The sequence below is a fragment of the Ornithorhynchus anatinus genome, chromosome X5 (assembly GCF_004115215.2).
Source record: "Ornithorhynchus anatinus isolate Pmale09 chromosome X5, mOrnAna1.pri.v4, whole genome shotgun sequence".
Lineage (NCBI taxonomy): Eukaryota > Metazoa > Chordata > Mammalia > Monotremata > Ornithorhynchidae > Ornithorhynchus > Ornithorhynchus anatinus.
In genome coordinates, this window is record NC_041753.1 from 53,993,294 (window position 1) to 54,017,068 (window position 23,775).

Consider the following 23,775-nt stretch of genomic DNA (forward strand, 5'->3'; position numbering starts at 1 on the left):
CGTAATTGTTGACCTCACCGCCTCCTGTCTCGCCCCACTCCCCACTCTGCCGCCGAGGCCGGTTTTCTGTAAAAAAAAAAAAAAACACCCACCACAAAAGAACGACCACAAGCCCGTAGCAGTCGAATCTGTTGAGTGCCTACCGGGTGCAGGACACAATACTAAGCGCTCGGGAGAGTAATCAGTCCATGAGTGGCATTCGTCGAGTGCTCACCATGCGCAGAGCACGCCACACTAGGCATTCGGGAGAGTACATCCGGCAGTTGGAAGCCTACGGCATAACGGAGTCGGTGGACACGTTCCCCGCCCTCAGTGGCCTTGCAGTTTAGAGGATAAGCTTAGGTCCGTGTCTCGCCGCCTCTCAAAGTCCGCGGTGGCCCGTTCATCTCTCCGTCAGAGAAATTCCTTACCGTCGACTTTGAGGCGGGCAGCCGGCTCCCCCTTACCTTGCCGACTTCCTACCTGCAGACTCCGCCAGCGTCGGCTTGCTCGCTGGGGCAGAATCTCATCTACCTCCTTCTGACCTAGAGCTCCCTCCCCCTCCGTATGCGCCGGACCCCCGCTCCCCCCCCCCCCCCCCCCCCCCCATCGCGTCTCCGAGGGCGCTTACCAGCCGTACCCTCCGTGCACTTGATATTCGCCCCACGGCGCTTGGGTTTAGAGCCGTGATTTATTTTAACGCCCGCCTCCCCCTCCAGACCGCAGGCTCCTCGTGGCCAGGGAACGGTGTCGAGCCACTCTGTCGTATTCTCCCGGCTGCTCAGGCCGGGGCTCTGCGCACGGAAAAAGCGTGCGGTAGATATCGCCGGTAATGAAGAGTAATCTCTTTCCCCCTTTAGATTGCTTTTGCGCACGATTCAACTCGTGTCATCCAGTGTTACATTCGGTACGGAAATGACAGACAAAGAGAAGAAGCTTTCGAAGAACTGAAAGGTATTTTTTGATATATTTGTCGGGAACTTCCGGTGTCTTACGCGGAGTTTCTTGCCTTTACTCTCCTCTTCTAAAAACCTCTCCTAAATAAAATTCCTCGCATCACCTGCCGGCTGGCCTCGACTTCTTTCTTTCGGGAGGATGCGGGCAGTGGGGTGCCACGGTCAATCCCGGTGCCGCCGCGTTCTCTCCTTTTAAAATAGGCGACGACGACCCTCAGTGACTGTGGACTTCTCTTCCTTTTCAGAGAATTTGGTTGAATTGAGCAAAGCCAAATATTCCAGAAATATCGTGAAGAAATTTCTAATGTACGGGTAGGTATCGAAGAGGGGCTCGTGGTCTTTGTCTCGGGGAGAGCGAGCCCTGCTGCCGGCAGCGTTCGCTTCGCGGAGAGTCGGGGTGGCCCGCCGAGCAGATCTTGGAAGTCTCGGGGCGTTTAACGTGGCCGATTTGAGGGAGGCGAAGTATCGAGTTGAGTTTTTTCGGGAGCACGCTTGGCACGATCTAGAAAGGGAATATGCATGAAAGTACGCCTTCCCGTTTCTTTCTGGCCTAGCGCTCTGCAGGCGGGGTGTCGTAGGGTCTCATCCTGCTCCGGGAGGAGGCCTCTTGCCATCTGAATTAAATGTGGGTGCTCCATTTCCCATCTTTCTTCTGGAGGAGTCGGTGGCAGATCCGGGCAAAGCATAACCAACGGCGGAACTCCTGGGGGTGCGGTTGAATCCTGTGGCGAAATTAATGCGAGCGGAATCACTGCCTTTCCATTTATGCCGTCGACATACAGGCCTCCCGCCTTAGTCCACCTCCTTAGCGGTCGTCGCTCCCCCCATTCCATTTCACCGCTCTTTTTCCTCTTTCCTACCCCCGTCCCCCTCGAGAAGACGACGTTCGGGCCGTGCGGGAGCCGGTGTGGATCGTCTCGCTCTTAAGCCCGCGCTCACGTCGCCGTCTGCCCTCCTTCGTTCCTTCTTGTTTTTCTTCCCGGGTCTGGAGCAGAAGCAAACCCCAGGTGGCGGAAATCATCAGAAGTTTCAAAGGCCAGGTGAGGAGGATGTTGCGGCACGCCGAAGCTTCTGCCATCGTCGAGTACGCCTACAACGACAAAGCCATTTTGGAACAGCGGAACATGTTGGTAGAGGAGCTCTATGGCAATACGTTCCAGATTTACAAGGTGGGCTTTCGGGAACGAGGAGGGTTTTGTTCGTATTCCCCCTCTCCCCCGTACGTTGTTGTGACCGCTCTTTTTCTCTCTCTCTCTCTCTCTCTCTCTCCCCCCCCCCCCCTCATCTTTTCCGACTTGGTCACTAAATGCTCTCTCCCCTGCTCTTCGTACAGACCGTCGGGTTCGCGGTGCAGGCTGGTGTCAGTTGTGACTACAGGATCGCCTCGCGCGGTTCTCCCCGGGAGCTCCCCTCCTTAATGCGCTCCTTAAATCCAATTTAGTTCCTCCCTCTCTAGGATGTAGAGTGGGCTATTTTTTTCGTTTTTGTTTTTTAAGTCTGGCCCGCGGAGTTTATAGAACGTAAAAACCGAAAAGCCAAACCTTGCTTCTTCTGCGCATACGTTCGCTCCCGGGGCCGAGAAGGTTCCCTGCGTGCCTTTCACTGCCGCTCCTAGGAGAAGGGAAGGAAGGGAGCTGGAGGAGAGGCAGAAGAGCTCGGGTTCCACTGGGGGTCAGAGCGGTCGAGGGATGGGAGTGGCGAAGAAGGTGGGGGGATTTGGGGATTTTCGTCTCCTTTTCGGGAACGGTACTCGTTCGGCGCCCACCACGTGCCGGACGCTATACCGAGCGCTGGGGGGGGGGGGGGGACGCACGCGCAGGCTAATCATGTAGAGAAGCAGCGCGGCTCAGTGGCAAGAGCCCGGGCTTGGGAGTCAGAGGTCATGGGCTCGAATCCCGGCCCTGCCGCGCGTCAGCCGTGTGACCTCGGGCAAGTCCCTTCGCTTCTCTGGGCCTCGGTCACCTCAGCTGTAAAAGTGGGGATGAAGAAACGTGCGCCCCACTTGGGACGATCCGATCACCCTGTCGCCACCCCCCAGCGCTTCGGACGGTGCTGTGCGCGTCCCACGTGGGGCTCCCAGTCTCAATCCCCACTTTACAGACGGGGTCACTGACGCGCAGAGAGGTTCAGTTCATTCGGTAGTATTCACTGAGCGCTTCCTATGTGCAGAGCACCGTACTAAGCGCTGGGAATGGACAACAGACAGGGGCAGTCCCTGCCCCCTGACGGGCGCACGGTCTGATCGGGGGAGACGGACGGACGGACAAGAAGGATAGCGGTAAATGGAGTCGAGGGGGCGAGCGGCTCATTAAAACGATAGCAAGTACATGGAATCGAGTTAAGTGACTCGCCCGAGGTCACAAGGCAGACAAGCGACAGAGCCGGGACTAGAACTCGGGTCCTTCGGACTCCCCGGCCCGTGCTCCGTCTCTTAGGCCGGGCTGCTTCTCGTGTATGTGGACTGTGTCCGACCCGATTAACCTCTCTCTGCCCTGGCGCTACTAACAGCGCCTGGCACGTAGTGAGCCCTCAGCGCGTACCGTTATCATCAATATTATTATTATTAGAACACATTTACCTGACTACACATAGACAGCATCCCCAGAGGATCAGTTGCTTAGGCGCATCCCAGATTCGGGTCTAGAGGTGAATTGGATCGTCTGATTTCTCTGTTCTCGTAATAACAACAGTGCCCGTCGAGGCGCTTACTGTGCGCCAAGCACCGATCTCAGCCCTGGGGTCGATGCGGGTCGATCAGGTTGGACCCGGTCCCCGGCCCAGGCGGGGCTCCCGGTCCTGGTAGGAGAGAGTGGGATCTGAAGCCCGTTTTACAGACGAGTCAAGCGTCCGGGGTCACACGGGGGACACGCGGCAGAGCCGGGATCAGAGCCCGGGTCCTCTGACTCCCCGGCCCGAGCTCTCTCCGCTAGGCCGCGCCGCGTCTCTCGCTTTATTGAGAGTATGGCGTGGGGGACGGATCGACGACCGCTGTAAAGACGGGATCTCTCCGGCGGGCCACAGGTGGTAGTCGGTCCACCGGTCGGTGGTCTTCGCCCACGCGGGCCTGGGAGCGTGTCTGCCGGCGCTCGATTTTACCGTTCTCTCCCAAGATCTCGGTCCTGGGCTCGGCGCACGTCGAGTGCTCCTTGAGCACCACGGACTGAGCGCTCGCCGAAGAGAGAGTTCTCATCCGTTAGGTAATCGGACTCTCTGGCGCACCGATGGGGCAGATCTAGAGATGGCCTGGCGTTGGAAATTCCACCCCATTTGGGATTTGCAATTGCCGAATGCCAAACGTTACGCAGGCTCGTCGTTTCAGGGGTCGCGATGCCGACGGAACGATTCGATTTGGGAGATCTAGCCGGCCGTCTGCGACCCTTTTTAGTCACCAGATCCGGTAGGAGCGTTCCGCCCGTCCGGCGAACTTTAGCGGGCCCCTCCCTCTAGACCATAAGCTCCTCGAGAACGGGGAACCCGTTATCCGACTCTGTTATCCTGTACCCTCCCGAGCGCTTACGCCGGCGCTTTGCGCACCGGGAGCGCTCAGGAAGTGGGATCATTAAACCTGGTGCTGTTTGGGGTTTTTTGTGGTTTTTTTCTTTTTAGTCAGCGGTTCACCCGACTCTGGATAAAGTGCTGGAGGTGCAGCCTGCGAAACAGGAGGCTATTATGGATGAAATGAAACAGATTCTCACTCCAATGGCCCAAAAGTAAGACCCTTTCTTAACTTAAGAAACGGTTTTGCGCTTCTACAGGAGATGTAATCATTTTCTTTTCCCCCCTTCCCGTCTCTCCGCCCTTCCTAATTTGTTAGTTACCTCTTGAGTCGTTGTCGGGGATTTTTTTTAAAGATGGGCGTGGTAGTGATGCCAAGGCTATGTGGGACGCGGGCCGGGTAAGCGGATTAGACTTGCCTCCCGTCCCTCGAGGGGCTCAGGATCTAAGTCGGGGTTTACAGACACGTGGGACCGTAAATAGAAAGTAAGACGAGTAAAATGCAAAATCAGCAGCCCCGAGAGAGCCCGCTTCCTTTTACACGCTAAACCCCAGTTCTTGGAGGAAGAGCTCCGGGCACAGTTTTCAATTACAAGCCACCTTAGCCCGAAGAAGAAGAAGAAGAAGAACAGTAATAATAACGGCAGTGGTACTCGTTAAGCACCTCCTAGGCGCCAGGCACTGTTCTAAGCCCTGGGGCAGATCCGAGGTAATCAGGTTGGACCCGGGCCCTGGACGTAAACCCCATTTTACAAGTGAGGTGACTGAGGCCCAGGGAAGTGAAACGCCCCGCCCCGGGTCCCACAGCGGACGGGGCGGAGCCGGGATTAGAACCCGGGGCCTCTGGCTCCCAAGCCCGGGCTCTTTCGTGGCTGGATCGTGAGATCCATGGGGGAGTACTTCGCTGAGCGCTTAGTGCGGTGTTTTGCGCACCGGGGGGGGGGGGGGGCGCTCCATCAGTGCCGTGGATCGATGCGACACGACCCGCAGGGCCAGGAGACTTGCGTCCCGCCGGCGCTCCGTGGGGAGGCAGGGAGGCTGAGGCAGCTGTGATAGCCCCGGGGACCACCAGGAGGGTCCTTGCATTTTGATCGTCGCGGAGGCGATTGCGTCGCCTTTTAATTTCATAAATTACAGGTGAAAATACAGACCGGAAGGGGGGAAGAAAAAATCACGTCTTTTGAGCATTGCAAGTAGCGAGAACGAGCGGAATCGGGTGTATTGCTTGAAATCGCATTCTGATCGTCTCCCCATTTTAGCGTATTATAGATCTGTTTACCTCCTGCTTTACAGGGAAGCTGTTATTAAGCACTCACTGGTCCATAAAGTGTTCTTGGACTTTTTCACCCACGCGCCTTCGAAACTCAGATCGGTAAGTGCTCCCCAAATTGGGTTTCTAATCCGCCGTTCGTGTCCGTGGCCGAGGATGCGAGGCTGATCTGCTGCGATAATCGACTGGCGTACGGAGTTTATAACTGTCGGGCGATCGGCCAGTCCCCGGGACCAGGCCGTTCACCGGGGAGTGGCGGGGTGACATTCGAAAGCGGTGAATGATTTTTTTTCATTTTGCTCCGGAAGAACTCATTCCCTTCCCTCATCCACGATAATGTTGATGCCCAGTAGTCTTACTGTTCCCGCAAGGTAAACTCGTCACGGGCGGGCGACGCGTCCGCTAAATTCTGTCGTATTGGACTCTCCCAGACGCTAGTGCTGAGCTCTCCGCATAGTAAGCGCTCAGTAAATACCATTGATTGACTGATCGGTGGGTCTCTTAAAAAGCCTTGCCAATAAATGGAGTCTTGGTCGTCGTCTCGACAGACCCGCCAGAACGTAGATCGTGAACGGAAGGTCGCTTAATGCCCGAGTGGATTTTTATCTTCGCCTTTTCATTCCGTTAGGGATCTTAGAAACGCACTGGGCGGGAGCGGAGGGAAGGATAGAGAGAAGGCTGAAAGAGGGGCGGCGTCTCCGAAAGGGGTGCACCACGCCAGCCGTTAAAAATTAGTTTTCAGAAGTCAGTCCTACGGTTTAGTGATTACCTCGCAGCTGGTGTTCGCAGCGTGCTTCGCTTTCCCGTCATTTTCTTCGGCGGAGTTATGAGGTCGACACCACCCCGGTAAGCCTCCTCCTCCGAACGTACGGGGGAACGGGGGCGCGGGGACGGAAGGAACCGAGAGGTTCTGTCGCCTGGGCGTTGGGTCCCCCGGGCGACACTACAATTAATTAGCGCCCTAGTACCGTTATTGCCGTACGAAATGAGATCGGTGACTGGAGCTATCTCCGGTCCCTCAGACACGTATACCATTGGGGTGTTTGCTCAGCGCTTACCGGGTGCCGACCACCGGGCCCGCGTGCTGGTTCGGGTCAGACCCGGCCCCTGGCCCAGCCAAGGTTCGCGTTTTAAATATGAGAGAGGACAGATTATCCGATCCCCGTCTCCCAGGGTCGGGCTGCTGGGGCGCCGGAGGAGTCGAGCGCCTTGCCCGGGGTCCCACGGGAGGCGGGCGGCGGAGCCGGGGTTGGACTTGAGGCCCTCTGCCTCCCGGACCCGCGGTCCTTCCGTTTCGGTCGGGCCGCCTCTCGCGCCGTTTTTGCCCTCCGGTCGCCCGTGAGGAGCGGGATGAACAAAATGGGTCCTCGCCGTAGGCGATTTAACGCGGGCCCGCTCACGACCGAGTGGGCAGTGGGGCGAGGGGGGGTGGGGGGACCGGCACGGCGGCCAGACCAGCGGTCAGAGGGAGCGGGGCCGGAAGGGGCCCGGGGGCCGGACGGCTTCGGCTCTGCTTCCGGGCGGCCGTGGGCGGGACCGTGAGCTCGACGCGGGCGGGGACCGCGGCTGTTTCTCGTCGGTCCGCTCGGTCGTATTTGCCGAGCCCCGACCGCCTGCGGGGCACCGCGCCGAGCGCCTGGGGGAGTACGGAAGCGACGCGGCCTAGCGGAGAGAGCCCGGGCTCGGGAGTCGGAAGGGCGCGGGTCCCGGCCCCGGCTCTGCCGCTTGCCTGCCGTGCGACCTCGGGCGGGTCACCTCTGCGCCCCGTCTGTAAAACGGGGTCCGGGTCCGCGAGCCCCACGTGGGACAAGGGACCACCGACCCGATCGGCCCGTATCCGCCCCGGCGCCCGGTACGGTGCCTGGGGCGTCGTGGGCGCTCGACGGGTGCCACGGTCGTCGTCGTCGTCGTCAATTCCCTGCCCCCCGGGGAGCTCGGTCTTGCGGCGTGCTCTCCCAGGCGCCCGGCGCAGCGCTCCACGCGGGGCACTCCGTAAATGCGATCGAAGGATAACCAGCCGACCTCCGCGCCTCACCGTGGTAGATGACGGTAGGTTGCGGTGGCCCGTCGGCGTCTTCGCCGACTCTTTCGTGACTCCTCCGTCGGCGCTTAGTACGGTGCTCCGCGCAACGGTAAGCGCCGGGTAAATACGACGGAAGGAAGGAAGGAAGGAAAAGGTCGGGTTCCTTCCTGGTGCCGTCGAAGGGGTGTGGTTATGTCCGCCCAGAGAGAAGAGGAAGTGAGGGGGGCGTGGGCTCTGTCACGTCTGCTGTGTGACCTTGGGCAAGTCACTTACCTTCCCCGCGCCTCGGTTACCTCGTCTGGGAAATGGGAATTGAGACCGTGAGCCCTAGGTGGGCCAAGGGGTTGCGTCCCACCTGATTTCCACGTCTCCACCCCGGTGCTTAATGTAGCGCCTGGCACGTAAGGAAGCGCTCAGCGATCAGCCCTCTAGACCGCGAGCTGGCCGTGGGCGAGGACCGTCGCCGGTTAGCGCGGCGTCGTTCTTTCCCGAGCGCTCCGTGCGGAACACGGTAGGCTCAGTGAATAGGGTCGAATGACCGAGAGCTCTGTGGCTTTAGAGCTTGCGTGGCCCTCCCTAATAGTGACGACGATAATTACTACGGGATCTGGTAAGGGCTTAGCGCGTGCCGGGCGCCGTACTGAGCGCTAGGGCGGACCCGAGAAAGTCAGGTCGGCCGCCATCCCCCGTCCCGCCCGGGGTTCACCGTCTCAACCCCCGTTCTACAGAGGAGGCGACCGAGGCACGGAGAGGCTGCGACTTGCCCGAGGTCGCGCGGCAGACGTGTGACGGAGCCTACCTCCCCACGCCGTCTTTTCCCTCTCTCTTTTTCTCCCCCCCCCCACTCCTCGAACCGCCATTCTGATTCTCCCTCGTTTGTCCCCTAGGAAATGATCGAAGCGATCAGAGAAGCAGTGATCTACTTGGCGCACACGCACGACGGCGCTAGGGTGGCCATGAACTGTCTGTGGCACGGCACGCCAAAGGTACGGCTCGTCCGGCGGGGGGCGGGCGAGGGAGGGACGTGGGGAGAGACCGGCCCGACTCCCGGCCGCTCCGGTGACGCCGATCCTCTTCCCGGGGCCGGTTGGAGGGGACGAGCGACCGGGAGCCGTCACGGAAGTGACACCTCCCCTGCCGGCTCCCTCCGCTCCGTCCCCCCGCGGTCCCCCACGTCACCGGGTCGGGAATCGACCGGTCCGCGGTATTCGTTGAGCGCTTACTGTGCGTGCGGGGCACCGTGCCGAGCGTTTAAAAGAAGAAGGGAAAAGGGGGGATGTGGAGCCGATGGGCCCTCGGAATCGGCCAACACCCCACTTCAGCCCTCCCCTGATTTTTCCGCAAGCTCTGATTTTATTTTTCTTCCCCCCTCGTATTTAAGTGCCTACCATGTGTCGAGCCCTGTTGTAAGCGCCGGGGACGGGGCCGAGTTAATTAGATCGGCCCCGGCCCCCGTATCCCGTGGGGCTCACGGTCTTAAGCGGGAGGGAGAGGAGGTATCGAATCCCCGTTTTAGAGCTGAGGAAACTGAGGCCCGGAGAGTTGAAGTGACTTGACGATGATGGAGGTATTCGTTAAGCGCCTACTATGTGCCAAGCTCCGTTGTGAGCCCTGGGGTGGATGCGGGGTCATCAGCTTGTCCCACGTGGGGCTCACGGTCTTAATCCCCCTTTTACAGATGAGGGAACCGAGGCACAGAGACGGGAAGCGACGGGCCCAAAGGCACACAGCCGATTAGAACCCACGGCCTCTGGCTCCCAAGTCGCCTTTCCACCGAGCCGTGCCGCTTCCCCGATTCTGAGCTACCTCAGTGAATCGAGCCCTAGGCGAAAGCGTGGTGTGGCCGCGTACGGTGCCCCTTATCTGCAAGATGGCCTCTGTCGGGTAGCTTGCAGTCTTCCGCGATCTCTGCCCCGATGCCCAGAGATAACGTTGTAAGGCGAAGTCGGTCGCTAAGAGGCTCCCTTCCGCCGAGAGCGTTGTGGAGGTGTAGGGTTTTCTTCCACCTCTGTGGGCTAGACGTGTCCTGCTTTCCAGGAAATGTTTCATTGGTGCCGCCGAGCACGAAAGCACGGTTGTCACGTTGGGCTCGACTTCGTGAATTCCTCCCGGTGCCCCGCCAAGTTGTTCCGTTCCTATCTTCCGTGCTCCCTGGGGGCGTAAGGTCCCGAGGCGAACTCTCCCACTGCAGTAGCTGTGGAACGAGGAAACGCGAAGGAGGATGAAAGGCAGTCGGTGGTGGGTAGGGTAATAACTTCTCGTCCCCTTGGGCCTTCCGGTACTTCATTATTTTCCCTAACGTGGACTAGCGTGGGGAGCGGCCATTTGGGAGAAGGAAGGAGATGAAGCGGCTGAGTCATTATCTTTCTTCCCTTCCCCGGGTACCCACCTCAGGCGACGGTTGTGTTCTCTCCGTCCCGTGCGTCGAGAGTGTGTTGCGAGCACGTTTCCCAGGCACCGTGCAGATTCTCGGGCGTGCGCGCTCTTGGCGTGTGGGCCCGTACTAGAAACAGACCGCCAAGGGAGCAGCGTGAGTACAGAGGGGAGATGAAGACGACTACGTTTTTCCACTCGGCCAAGAGCACCGATCAGAAGCCTGTCAATGACCGCCGTCGGCCTCGGCGCAAGCCCCCGCGGCTTCGGAGCCCGGTCGAGCCACCTCCGGGCTTGGGCTAGCCAAGACGCTCGGACATCACCACGGCCGCCCCTCGGTTAAAACCAGCTGGGACGCTAGGGGAGGCGGCTCTGCGCCCGCTCCGGACTGGGTCGGGTGACGCTCCGGGAGCCCCCGGGCTTTTGAAAAACGAAAAAGAAAGAAGCCAGGGAGCTTTGGGAACGGGGCCAGGCTGAACCTAGAGGTGGGAGGGAGAGACGTGACGAGCCAGCCTCCCTCCCCTCCGGCCGCCTGAGTCGTCGGACCGACCGCTACGCGGGGTTCACCGCTGGCCCGGCCTCCCGAGGGCCTCTCGCGTACACCCGTGCGCCCGGCGGGGCTGGTTTTAGCGTGAGGTCCTTTGGGCGGGTTTGGGTTGGTCCTAAACGTGATGAGAGTCGATGAATCGGATGTGTATGGCCAACACAGGACCCCACGGGCCCCCAAGAGAAGCGTTAGATTCCGTTCAGTTCCCTTGTAGCGAACAAGTCCCGCCCGGATGAGGACGGGGTCTAGGAAAGCGGCGCGCTCCGAGAGAACTTTGGCTTTCGGCAGTTCTGGCCTCAGACTAAATGGTTTAAAAACTTGCGGTAAGTTCACGAGACAGACTCTCGTTCATCAAGAAACTCAGTTCAGAGCTAAAATCGTCTGCGCGTAACGAAACGAAAACGGAGCTTGACCCGATTCCCTAATCGAAACGTAAGGCTTACCGGAACAATCTCCCTCTCCTCCTCGCAGGACCGAAAGGTCATTGTGAAGACGATGAAGACCTACGTCGAGAAGGTAGCTAACGTAAGTGTTCGACAGAGGGTGTGTTTTGAATGATCTACCTACCAGGGTGGGATTCGGGTTTGTAGTGGGTGTTTGTGTAAAAAAAAAAAAAAAACCACCTACGGCACCGTATAGTACTCATTTCAAGTGGAAAGATTGCTCTGATGAACTGCACCGAGCTTCTCCTTTTGGCGGGCACCAAGAAAATATCATCCTTCCCGCAAACTCGTGGGTCGGGCCCGTTAAGGAATACGATCGATCGACCGAGGGTGTGATTTCTCGAGCCCTTAGTCTGTGCGGAGCACTGTAGCGAGTGCTTGGGAGAGTCCAGCGGAGCTAGGAGGCCCCGGTCTCTGCGAGAATCTTACAGCCCTAGTGGAGACACTAGAAGGAGGTAAGGGGGAAGCAATAGGGTATAAAGACGTATCTGTAAAGATATGTCTATAAAGATACTCCAAAGCGTTCCGACTTCCCAGGCGGGCGGGGGGGGGGGGGGAGAATAGGGTGGGGCGGTGAGAGTTTGATTAGGGGAGGCCTCCCGGAGGAGGCCCCGAAGCTACGGAGACATCGGTCTTCCAAACGCGAAGGGGGAGAGAATCCCAGTCAGAAACGAGGGCGCGGGCAAATGGGAGAGTTGCCATCAGCGAAAGGGAACGTGGACCTTTCTTTGTCTTTTAAACTAAGTCCGCCTAGGTGCCCGTGGCGCTCTCAGCGGCAGAGAGCCTAAAGGATGTTGAGTTCCTTCCGTGAAGAGGATCGGGGATGGGCTGGTTGAGCGTTGATTTACGGCTGCGGTTTGCAGTTATTGGAAGGTCGAGGTAGACCGATACCAATAGGTGTCAGCATCGTGGAGGGGTCCGTTAGAGGGAAGGAAAGGTGAAAGGAGCGAGAACGAGGCCTTAGGGCCGGGGCGGACGATCATTTCGGCCAAAGGGACGCCTACGTGACGGGACCTGAGCGTGGAGAGCGGGGGAGCGCGCTGTTCGAAGGGGCCCCGGGGGCCCCGGACTAGCACCGAGCCTTCCGCGGACGCCCGCGGTTCTCTCCGCAGACCGCCGTTCCGAACGGCCACCGAAGGCATCCCCGGTGGGCTCGGCGGGGTGGTCGGGGCCACCGGGTGCCCGGCGGGCCGAACGTTGCCCGTCCCCGGTTTAAAGGGTAACTCGGCGGGTAGTACGGCGCCGCACCTCCTTTGGTTATCACCTCTCAGCGGATAAGCGGTGGGAATGGAAAGAGCACCGTAGGGGATGATGACGGATTCTGAAAAGAGCTTTAAAGCCGCCAAAGGCGTCGCTGCGGGGGGCTTCCGCGAGAAGCACGCGACCGAGGAGAAGCCGGTGGACGGCCTGGCGCAAAATAAGAGAAGCCCTCATTCCGTAGATAAAGGGCCGGGGAGGCGTCGACGAGGATCTCGTCCCCGTTGAATGCCCCGGAGATTTGGGGGTCACTCCGGGGAACGTAAACCTCTCCACCTGGTTTCGAAGAAGTGGGGAATGGGTCCGTTTCGGAACGGCGTCGGCGAAACGCGGAGGGCCGTGCTTTTCCGATCGCGTGGAGCCCCCGTTGCTCAGCGGAGACGGCCGGGAGATCCTTCCTTCCGTACCCCATCGGGACCCTCCCGTAGGTGGTCGGCGCTGCTCTGGCCAAGGGCCGAGGGTCGGCGATTCTGGTTTTCCAGAGGGATGACGGCGATGCCGTTCCCATCGGTCTTTTAGCGGGACGAGCCCGGGCGAGGGAAGAGTTCTAAAAAAAAAAAAAAAAAATGGCCGTGTGCGCATGTAATTCAGGTGGTAGCTAAGCCATGAGGTAGCCATTCATTAACTGAACAGCTGTCCAGTATCCCAGCCTACAGGGACTTATCAGATTTTGGTCAGTTTGTGTCAGATAACGCTTTCCTTATCAACTCGGCCTCCAGAGAAGAGTGACGCCCTGTGAGACAGGAAAGGAAATCCACCCGTCGGCCCCGATCTGAGCGGTTAGCGTTCCGTGGGCTAAGGTTCGGGTGACCTTTACGAGGTGAATCGACGTGCACCCACGGGACAGACTAGGCCCGGAACCCAAAGAGCGCCCGTGCGTTTAACCCTTTAATCTGTTTCTCGCTCTTGTCGCAGGGCCAGTATTCTCACTTAGTTTTGCTGGCGGCTTTCGACTGCATTGACGATACTAAGCTAGTGAAGCAGTTAATCATCTCCGTAAGTAACCGGGCTCTCCTTGAACGTTAACCCGGCTGTGGTTTTATTTGCGTGTGCTGCTGTTGGGAAAGATGTCCGTGAGTCCACACAGCCTATAGCAGTACGGCCTGCTTTTCAGCAAAGATCCTCTAATTGATAGTGTCAGGTTGCCGCCTGTCGTTCTGCCTAAATCCTTTCTGTTCAGTGGTATTTACTGAGCGCTTCCCGTGTGCCGAGCACCGTACCAAGCGCTTGGAATGTACAGGTCGGCCACAGATGGAGACGGTCCCTCTCCGTTCTCTACGGGACCTGGGGCCGAAGGACGACGGCACGACCGGCGCGGTCCCTCCCGTGCGGAATTAGATGTCTTCCCCCTTTCCCCTCTCTTACATTGGATGGCGTTTTCGGAACTAGACGGTCGGTGTGCGTCTGCTCTCTTTTCACCCGTCAATTCAGTACCGGGGCCTTTCAGTCGAGCAGTCGGATTGGCCGAGCGCCGACCGTTCGCCGGGCGCCGTACTGAGCGCTCGGGAGAGTGCAGTGTAACGGAGTCGGTAGACGCTTGGCCCGCCCCCCAACAGGTTTACAGTCTGGAGGGGAAGACGGACGTTAATATTAAGTGCATTCTGGAATTCTCTTTCTGGGGAATTAAATGAGAAGCCTTTGGTGCCGCTGATGAATTAAGTGGCCGCCTCCGGAACAAGCCAACGGGAAGGGCTTGGGAAGGTTTCTTCTCGTCCCGGGCTGAAACCGAAATCCGCACCGCTGCTCCCGGGCGACTTCCCGAGAAAACACCCTCCATTGAGCATTTGGCTCGGTTCTCTCCCGGGCGAGGCGGATCGCCCGAAAAGCCACCGATGAGGGGTGTTCCGCCGCTTGGGACGCCGCGAGGCTTATCGGTTCGATTGGCTCGGCTATTTAGCCCGCTTTCCGGCAGGCTGGGTCTTAGGCGGGCTACCTGGACCTGCCAGCTCCGCTTCACACCGCAGAACGGTAGCACGTTCGGGAGAAGCGTTAAGAGTACGTGACTCGTGGTACCGTTGGAGTGTCAATTGCTCCCCACCCTTTTGCTTTTTCCCCCGCCCCAACCGCGCAACTCGTCGCCACGCTTGCTCCTCTTTAAAATAGTCCACAGAGGTACGTGTTGCTGAGGAGCGGTGAGATGGCCGAACTCGGTATCGTCCTGGATGATAGCTGTCCGGCACTCCTCGTGTGCGGAGCCCTGTACTAAGCGCTTGGGAGAGGGAGAGGGGTTTTTCGACGCTCTCTGTTAAGCGTCTGCCGTGTGCTAGGCACCGTACGGAGCGCCGAGGTAGATTGAAGCTGATCGGGTTGGACGGGGTCCGTGTCTCACGGGGCCTCACGGTCTTATTCCCCATTTTGCCGGCGAGGCAGCTGAGGCACAGGGAAGTTCAGCGATCTGCTCAGGGTCACACGGCCGACAGGTGGCGGAGCCGTCGTCAGAACCCGTGTCCTTCGGGCTCCCGGGCCCGGGCCCTGTCCACGCTGCTTCTTTCTCGGCACCGGTAGGCGCGTTCCCGGCCCACAGCGCGCTGACGGTCCAGCGGGTACTTCAGGCGCCTTTCCCGGTCAGCGTTCGGTCGCTTACGTTTTTCCATTTTTAGGAGATCGTCAGTTCCTTGCCCGACATCGTCAACAATAAATACGGACGGAAAGTCCTGTCGTATTTGCTGAGCCCCAGAGATCCTGCTCACGTGGTACCGGAGATCATCAAGGTTTTGCAGAAAGGCGACGAAAACGCTCACAGGTACCGGAGAGAGGAGGGCTGGCTGCGCCTCGCCTGGTCTCATGAGGCAGCCAGAGTCCGGGTCCAGGTCCAAGCTGCGGCGTTAAAAAAAAAAGAATCGGAGTATTGTTCCCCCCCGAAAGGGAGAGGGGGGGAGAGTGAGAGCGAGAGCGGGCGTGTGAGCGGAAGGGACGGGCCCGCGCGCCCGGAGGAGCCGCGGTTACGGGATCCCGCTGGTCGTGGGCTTCGCGGCTCTGCCTTCCCGACTCATTTGGAGCGGCGGGATTCAGCATCCGTTTCAGTCGTGCCTCGGACCTGGCCCTCTGCTTTGCCCGGGCCGTTACCACGCCAGGCGAAGGATGGTCCCACGTAGGAGGGTCGACGCGTCCTTCTGAGCACGGGGTGAACTTGGGCCGGAACTCTAAGGGGCCGGGTGGGGAAAAGAGAGAGGAGAGGAGGAGGAGTGGGGGAGAAGAGCAAACGGAAATTGGGGGGGGGGGGGGAGGGGGAGGGAGGGCAAGGTATTTCCCGCTGCTGCCGCGTTTTCTCTCCTCCTCGGTGGCACCCAGTGAGCGGAGAGGTTCTCCGGGGACGAAGCGGTGGGAGCCGGACCTCTGGCCGAGGAGCCCCGACCCCCGTCTCGTCCCCAGTGGGTCCCCGAGGCTCCCTGGGTGGGGCGGGGTGGAGCGGGGCCGCCGCGGGTCATCTCCGAGGGACTTCGGGGCCGATGGAGGGGGGAGCTAAGCGGGTGAACGGCGGAGGTGGGTACTTAGAGGAGCAGAAAGGGGGGGAAGAAAAAAAGCCTGCCTGCCCGGCGCACGCGCGCTCACTCTGGGATCTTCGTAGAAAGAGTGGCTTCCCCTCCCCGAGCGGAAAGAAGGGGGAACCTTTTCCACTGTAAAGGAGCGGTACGATTACCAAACGATCGTAGTCTTTGTCGGACCTGTGCGGGAAACGGGGCCCTTCCCTTTGGCTCCACAAAGATGGAGTGCCGGGACCATTCCCCGGTTGGTTTGGGGAAACGCGGTTCAGGGTCCGCGAAGTGGTAAAGGGATGGCCCTCGGCGTTCCCCGGCCGACTGATTTTTGCCGCTGTCGTCGGAGAAACCGAATCACCTGTGATAGCGGAGCCGTGATGTTGTCTTTGCCAACCTATTTTGACAGTAAAAAAGACCCAGCGATCCGCCGGCGTGAACTGCTGGAAGCCATTTCCCCGGCTCTGTTGAGCTACGTTCAGGAGCACGCCCGGGAATTGGTGGTGGACAAAGGGTCCTGCGTCCTGGTGGCCGACGTCCTGGGACGTGCAGTCGGCGGGGTCCAGCCCGTCATGGATGCCGTCGCCGACCTGGCAGCCGCGGAACTGATTCCCGGCGGCGAGGATGGGGAGGTAACGTGTGGGGTGGGCGAGCAGGAAAGGCTCCGGTTGGGGCCTCACGTCCCACAGACTGCCTGCGCCTGGGCCCGGCATTCCCGTCACTGTCCTTCGCCCGTTGCCCATCGGCAGCCCAGTCGAGCCAATGCCACTTACCGAGCGCTTGCGGGACGCCGGGCCCAGCACGGGGCCGGAAGGCCAAGGTGGCGGCGGTTCGGCGGCGGAGGGACCCCCCCCCCCCAGCCGGAGCGCTCCGTGGAGCCATTCGCGACGATGCTCGACCCTTCCGGCCCCGGGGCCGCTCGCGCCGAGCGATTTGGGCCGGAGCCCCGGGCCGGAACGGGTACGGGGACCCGTAGGACGATCTGACGCCCGGCAGCGCTGCTGCCTCCTTCCCGGAGAGATCTACGTTGACTTTGGTGAATCTAGGGCCCTCTTCAGCTGGCGATCCGTTGTTCTCCAGGAGCCCAGAGTTGAGGAGAAATCATTCCCTAATTGGGGCCGGAGGGCCCAATCCCCAAACGCGTAGTTCTGAGGGAACCGAGTCCGCCCTGTGGTTTCTCTCGGGGTCTGGGCCGTGTGGGAGAGTGCCACTCACACCCTGTTGAGTTAACGGTGATGATGGCATCTGTGGAGCGCCCACTGTGCGCCAAGCACCGTGCCGAGCACGAGGTCATCAGGTCGTCCCGCGTGGGGCTCACAGGCTTCATCCCCGTTTCGCGGGTGAGGTGACCGAGGCACAGACAGGCGAGGTGACTTGCCCGAAGGTGGGATTAGGACCCACGGCCTCGGACTCCCAAGCCCGGGCTCTTGCCACGGAGCCGCGCCGCTTCTCGGAGCCGCTCTGCTTACGAAATAGCCGTAATTCCTAGGTAGAGGTGAGCCCTACCGTATCACGGGTAGAAGCAGCGTTCCGACCTCCGGGCTTGCCCGTCCCGCCGCCGACCCCCTACCGGGTCTTCCCTCGGGCCTGGACACCCACCTCCCCGCTCCCCGTCGTCCCGTCCCGGAGACCGGCACTCTTCCCGCCTTCAGAAGCCTCCTAGAGTCACATCCAAGAGGCCTTTATTTCTCCTACCCCGTCTTCCCTCTGCCTCCACTCAGATGCTCCCCTCCGCCCAGCCCCACGGCAATTGTGTATGTGTATATATATATATATATATATATATATTTATTCGTATACTCTGGTATTTTCTGTCTCCCCAATTGGTTTTAATGTTTGTCTCCCCCTGTAGCCTGTGAGCTCCTTTTCTTTGATGGTGTCTATTAAGCGCTTAGTATGTGCCAAACACCGGTCTAAGCGCCGGGGTGGGTCCGAGCGAATTAGGCCGGACACAGTCCCCGTCCCTCCCGGGGCTCACGGCCCAAGTAGGAGGGGAAAGCACCAGAACCCCCGAGGGCGGGGATCACCGTCTCTACTCTCCCAAGTGCTTGGTGTCGTGCTCAGCACGCAGCTGGCGCTCAGTGAATGCCACCGGCTGGTCGGCGGACGATCCGGAGGTCACGGTTGCGTTTTTGTCCCTCCGAAGCTTCACGTGGCCGAGCATCCGGCGGGACATCTGGTGCTGAAGTGGCTAATAGAGCAGGACGGAAAGCGGAGAGAAAACGGAAGAGAAGGTAGGCTGGGGAGGGGTCACCTGGCTCTGCGGTGGAATTTCGGCCTTTTCCGTTATCACCGACGCTCCTAATTAAGCTGGCCACCCGTGCTTCCATCCCGAGCGTCCCGTGTGTTGAAATGCATCTGTGGGAAAAGACGGTAAAAGTCCATCCGGTTCATCCGAGTTTTCACCTCTGCAATTCAGAAGTAAGCTGAGGAGGATTGGCTTCCCCCCTACAGATGAGGTGACCGCCGGCTGTTTGGACGCTGTTGATTTGTGTAGCGGGAGGGACCGGAGGAGGGAGGAGTAAGATTGTGCTTCTGCCCGAGAGGCAAAACTTCCGATTCAGAGGTTCTTTAGAACGGCGAGACCCAGCGGCCCCTGGACGCGACCGGGGGCGGGGGGCGGGGGGGGGGGCCCCTGTCGATGAAAACTGTAACCTCCTCAGAAAGTGAACCCAGTAAGCCGGCCGTAAATTAGCTGCCGCATCCCACCCTGTTTGAGGGTGTGGCTTCCTACTGTCGAAAGGTGCGGATTCTTGGCGGTGAGACCGTAAAAGCTGGCTCCCCGTCGGGTCACGTGCTCAAATGAGTCAGGGCTCCAATTCGGGCCCCACACTTCATTTCCAAACAGCCGTCGGCCATCCGGTCCGGGGAGCAAGAACTTGCCCAGATTTAGGCCTTCTCGTCCTCACAGAGGAAAGGTGAGGCCAGCCCTTCGATATCTGGATTGAAGCCTAGCACAGCTTTCCAGTTGGGTGTGTTTTATAGAGGAGCCAAGGTCCCCTAGCCGAGGGGCAGGTTCCCGTGCGGGGGTAGAAATTCACTCGCTCTCACGGCTCCCTTTCCCACCTATCCCGGGAGGACGCTCGTGGGGCGGTCGTTCACTCTGGCCACCCTCCCAGCCCCCGTAACCGAACGCCGGTGGTCCGGGATGCCGGGCGACCCGTTCCTCTGGGAGAAGAATCGCCGTCATAATGATTATAACCTCGGGATTGGGTAAGCGCTCGCAAGCGCGGCACGGAGCGCCGGGGCAGGCGACGAGCCGATCCGGCCCTCGTCCCACGCGGGGCCCGCAGGCTGAGCAGGAGGGAGAACGGGTACCCAATCCCCGTGTTTGCACGTGAGAAGACCGAGGTCCGGGTAAGCGAAGCGACTCGGCCGGCGGGCAAGCAGCAGAGCTGGGATTAGGACCCGGGGCCTCCGACTCCCAAGCCCGTGTTCTTTCCACTAGGCCCAGCTGCTTCTCAGTCGGCTTTCCGGGCTCACCTGCCTCCCCCTCCGCTTCCGATGGAAGGGCTGGCGCGTAGGGGCGGAGGACAGGCGGCTTGGCCGTACGTACCCCAAACTCAGTCCGTCAGTTTCCAAAGGGCGCGTTCGCCCGTTGGTATTCATTGAGCGCCTCCTGTGCGCAGAACACTGTACGGGGAGCTTAGGGCTAAGGGCTAAAAGGGTTACGTTTCTCAAAACTCCCCATGTGGAAACCTGCTCCTCCTGCTCTTGGTTCTTCTGAATCGAATGAATCTCCGTGGTGACCGGAAGACTTGAGAGGGGTTAGGTAATGAGGTCCTCCGGAAACGGTTTTAGGGAGCCAGGCGGAAAAGGAAAGGGGAGAAGGATGGAGGCCCAGGCGGTTCAGGGTGTAAATTGACCCCCAAGCGATCCGAGTGTCAAACGTGAGTTCAGACCAAAACGGCGATGTCCGGGGCGGGGGATTTCCAGGCAAGCAGTTAGGTGTAAAGAGTCAGCCGTTTCGGAGGAGCTGAACCTGCAGTCCGTGGGAACGGACCCCATCTGTACAAACGCGAGAACCACGGAGGTCTCCCGGCCTCTTTCCCAGGTGGGGGGGCCCCGGCGTCTGGGGAGAAGGTCGTTGCCCCCGACCCACCCGGCACCTCACCAGGGATTCTCCCCCGCCCCCACGAAAGGTCGCATTTCCACAGCCAGGTTACACCCGCCCTCCGGCGTCGAGCGCGTGGGGGTCCCTGGGGATCAGAAGCCCTTCAGAAGCCCAGGACACCCAGCGCTAATTTTCGGTGGGTGGAAGGAGGTGTAAAGACGAATGGAGGTCTTGCCCTCGGGAGGTGGCTCTAGACCACCGTTTTCCGCTTCGACCCATTAAGCGTTCGGGAAGCGTTCTGAAATGAGCGAGCGCTTCATTTCAGCCCAAGAGAAGGTGGGGCCGTCGAACGTTCACTTCCTGAGTAGCCTCGGGGACTAGGTTAAACTCTTAAATAGTACGGGGAAGTGCCAACGTGTCTATGGTCCGTTCCAGTGCCGTTTTTGCCCACTTCAGCGCACCGTCGTCTGATCGCATCTGAGCGTGGCTTGGGATCTGTATCCCGGCCACGAGCGAGCCAGCTGTGTGTTGAGGAGTCGTCACTTTGGGAGTAAGCAGGGACCTTGGCATATTCAAAGAGCGGGTAAAAGCTATTCGATAAAATCGCCGTTGCGGGTCGTATTTTTTTTTTTTTTCCCCTCTCTCTAACAGATCTCGACGTAGTGTCGTTTGGCTGAATCCGAGTGTGTTTTCCAGGTTGCTTTGCAAGAACTCTGATAGAGCGTGTTGGCGTTGAGAATCTCAAGTCCTGGGCTGGCATCAATCGGGGTGCCATTATCCTCTGTTGGTACGTACAACCCATAACGTCCTCTCCTCGGGTCCCCAGAGCTGAATTTCTGCGCCCGTCTCCCGGTTTGCCGACGACGGGCTGAATGCCGGGCTTTCCGCTCGCGTGCGCCTCTCTTAACCGGACCTCGAGACTGTTCCCTCTCCCTGCCGTTCTCTCCCGAGGTTGCGTGAGACCGTCTAAGATGTAAATTACGGCGTGAACTCGGTGTGCGAATAATTACGGCTATCGGCGGTCCGTTAACGGTGAGAGGAGAGAGGAGTGTCCGTTAGCGACAGTCAGAGCTCCCGGGCTCTGTGGTTTCTGCGCCGTGGGGGAAAACGGCTAAATTAGACCCCGGTTTGCGGCATCTGATTTCTTTTTTAAGTGTTAAAGTAAAAAAAAAATGTGTAAAGGTTAAATCTGAAGTCTCCGAGCTGAGCGGCTTTTCCGTTCGGAGGCGGAAGACCCCCGAAGTTCGGGTGGAGTCGCGGCCTTCCCCGGTGTCGGATGTGAAGTAGGGCGAACTTTGAATTGCGGCGAACGGTGGCATTTATCCGGCCGACGGAGTGCCGCCCCTCTTTCTCGAGGACAGCTGCCGCCCACCGCGAGAAGAGCCCAGGTGCGGTGCTCGGCCGGGCCCCCGCCTCCCCCATCCCCGTCTCCCGGGGGCGCGACATGCGTCATTTGCGGGCTGGAATTGGGGAGGCTTAAGCAGATGGCACACGGGGTACTCGCCGTACCTGAGCTAGGGAGATGACTACGATAAACCTCCAAGTCTTCTCTGTCGGGTTCCCGGAGGGATGATTCTCTTACCCCCACGTGCCACCGGCGGCTCGTTTGTCCTTTTCGTTGCCCGGGGCGGGGGGGGGGGGGGGGGGGCGGTGTCCAGTCGATCCCTCTGTCGCATTCGCAAATGGGGACCCTTGCCCCAGATGCGCCGCTCCCGTCGTTCCGGTTATCTGCGGGACGTTCCCCGCGGGGTTACCCCGCAACCGACGAGAGAGGACGGAGGTGGCGTCTGCGAACCGCCTCGGAAGGAAACCTCCAGCACGGGGGAGGGGAGAGGCTTCTCGGTGGAATCGAATTCAGATGATTCCAAGCGGTCCCGTGTCGAAGTAGGTGTCCGGGGCACCGCTCGGATCCCCTTATCGAATTTGGCCCTTCCGCGGGGGAAGCGTCGACGGTCCGGGGGCACCCGGCGGATAGAGCCCGGGCCCGGGAGCCGGAAGGGCCCGGGTTCTAATCCCGTGTGACCGTGGGCGAGGGACTTGTCTGGGCCTCAGTCGCCTCATCCGGCGAGTGGGGATGAAGACCGCGATCCCTCTGTGGGACAGGGACCGTGCCCAACCCAGTGACCGTGTACCTACCCCACCGTGTAGCACGGCGCCTGGCACGTCGTAGGCGCTCAACAGATGCCACGGTCACCGTTGCCGTCGTCAGTTCCGGCTCCCCGGGGTCCCCGTCATCGGTGACCGTGGCATTCGCCGTCTGCCGGCCCCTCGGCCCCGGCCTTTCCCTCCAAGCCCTCGTTCGGTCCGGGTCCGCCGACCTCCACGGCCCGGGAGTCTTCAGCGACCGTAGGCTCCCCAGACCGCCGGCCCGCCACGTGGGGGCTCACGGCGGGAACCCCCGTTTTCCGGGTGAGGTAGCCGCGGCCCAGTGAAGCGACTCGCCCGCGGTCACGCCGCGGACGGGGCGGAGTCGCCGGGAGTAGAACCCGGGTCCTCCGGCTCCCCGGCCCCCGCTCTAATCCCTAGGCCGCGCCGCCGCCCCGAACGGCTGCCCGAGACCGAGCCCTCCGCGGCGCGGCGTCCGTCGGATTGTCGTCCCTCGTCGGTAAATGACGGCCACGTGGTGGTTCGTGGTCGTCGGGCGGGAGTCGGTGGATCGGAGTGGGCTACTGTGGGAGATGAGTCGGTCGGTCGTGGTCGTCGAGCTCTCAGCGCGGAGCGCCGTACGCGACGCTTGGGAAAAGTACAGTGTGCAACAGGGCGAGTAGGTGCGATCCTTGCCCACGAGGAGCCTGACGGTCTACAGCGCGGAGCGCTGCGCTAGACGTTTGGGAGGATGCAGTACGGGCGGTGGATCGGTAGTAGCTATCGAGGGCTCGCTACGCGCGGAACGTTATAGTACGCGTTGGGGAGAGCGCAGCGCCGTGGAGCCGGTAGAAGCGATCCCCGCCCATCCGCACAGTCTTCGGGGTGGGGGGGGGGAGGCGACGGAAAACGCAGGCGAGGGAAAAGGCAGAGTAGAAGGGTACGTGGCGTAGAGAGGGCACGGAGGAGAGGGCGGGTTGCGTGGGGAAAGGAGCGGTTAGGGAAGGCTTCTCGGAGGAGATGTGATTATAGTTTGGCCCGGAAAGCGGGGAGGGCGGCGGTCTGTCGAATAGGACGGGGAAGCGAGTTGCAGGCCGGAGGAGGAAGAACGTGGGCCCGGGGGCGGCGGCCGGACGGCCGAGGTCGAGGTAGAACCTGACTGAGACCGTCTGTCCCCGGAGAAGGGAGTCTCTGCGACCTGATTTGTCTTTCTGCTTCCTTCCCTCCCCCCACCCAGCCTCCTCCGAAGCTGCGATCAGGAAGCGGCGGACGAAGTTAGAGCTGAACTGAAGAGCCTTGTCCCCGAATTGAAAAAAACCACCAACGCCGGCAAAGGGCTAGCCGCTCTGCTTGAGAAACTGACCGCCTGAGAGGAGAGGGGATATCGAAGAACGAATCTGAGACACTTTCCCGGCCGGGAGAGGTGTGAGACCGTCGGGTCCGGCCCGGTCCCCCCCCCCCCCCCCCCCCCCCCACGGGGCTGACCTCGGGACTGGGGCGCGAGGGAGGGAGACCAGACCAGGTGTGGTTTTCTTCTTCCCCGCCATTCTTTGTAACAGTCGGTGTAAAAGCGACCCGAGGAAATAAACGGTTTCCCGAATAAGCCGTCTCATCTGTGAGTTCTAGCTAACTCCTGGGCCAGGTCGAATGGTCTGTCTCGGCCGACCCGGAGAAGGGTGGGTCGGGCCTGAGGGGTGGCTTGTCGCCGTTCCTCCGCGGTGCCCCCGGCTTCGATTCTCTTCGATTCTCCATTTAAGCGCTCGCGTGTTGCCCCCGCAGCCGCGCCGCTTGGTCTCGAGACACCGGCTCGGACCCTT

At 60.3% G+C, this 23,775-nt stretch overlaps 1 protein-coding gene across 4 annotated transcripts in view; it reads left to right on the forward strand.

Annotated features, from left to right (window-relative positions):
• PUM3 (pumilio RNA binding family member 3) overlaps positions 1–23,558 on the forward strand; it is a 32,539-nt gene extending 8,981 nt beyond the window's left edge. For 3 of the 4 annotated variants that reach the window (XM_029055065.2, XM_029055066.2, XM_029055068.2), the window contains 13 exons: positions 840–933; positions 1,181–1,247; positions 1,930–2,104; positions 4,542–4,645; positions 5,724–5,802; positions 8,611–8,709; positions 11,115–11,168; positions 13,259–13,339; positions 14,944–15,086; positions 16,229–16,451; positions 17,966–18,053; positions 20,570–20,660; positions 23,196–23,558. In XM_029055065.2, the coding sequence (XP_028910898.1) occupies positions 840–933; positions 1,181–1,247; positions 1,930–2,104; positions 4,542–4,645; positions 5,724–5,802; positions 8,611–8,709; positions 11,115–11,168; positions 13,259–13,339; positions 14,944–15,086; positions 16,229–16,451; positions 17,966–18,053; positions 20,570–20,660; positions 23,196–23,328 (1,431 nt within the window). In that variant the 3' untranslated portion in view covers positions 23,329–23,558. Of the gene's footprint in view, positions 1–839; positions 934–1,180; positions 1,248–1,929; positions 2,105–4,541; positions 4,646–5,723; positions 5,803–8,610; positions 8,710–11,114; positions 11,169–13,258; positions 13,340–14,943; positions 15,087–16,228; positions 16,452–17,965; positions 18,054–20,524; positions 20,661–23,195 lie in introns of those variants that run through there. The other variant, XM_029055067.2, reaches the window with a different exon arrangement.
• The last annotated feature ends 217 nt before the right edge of the window (positions 23,559–23,775 follow it).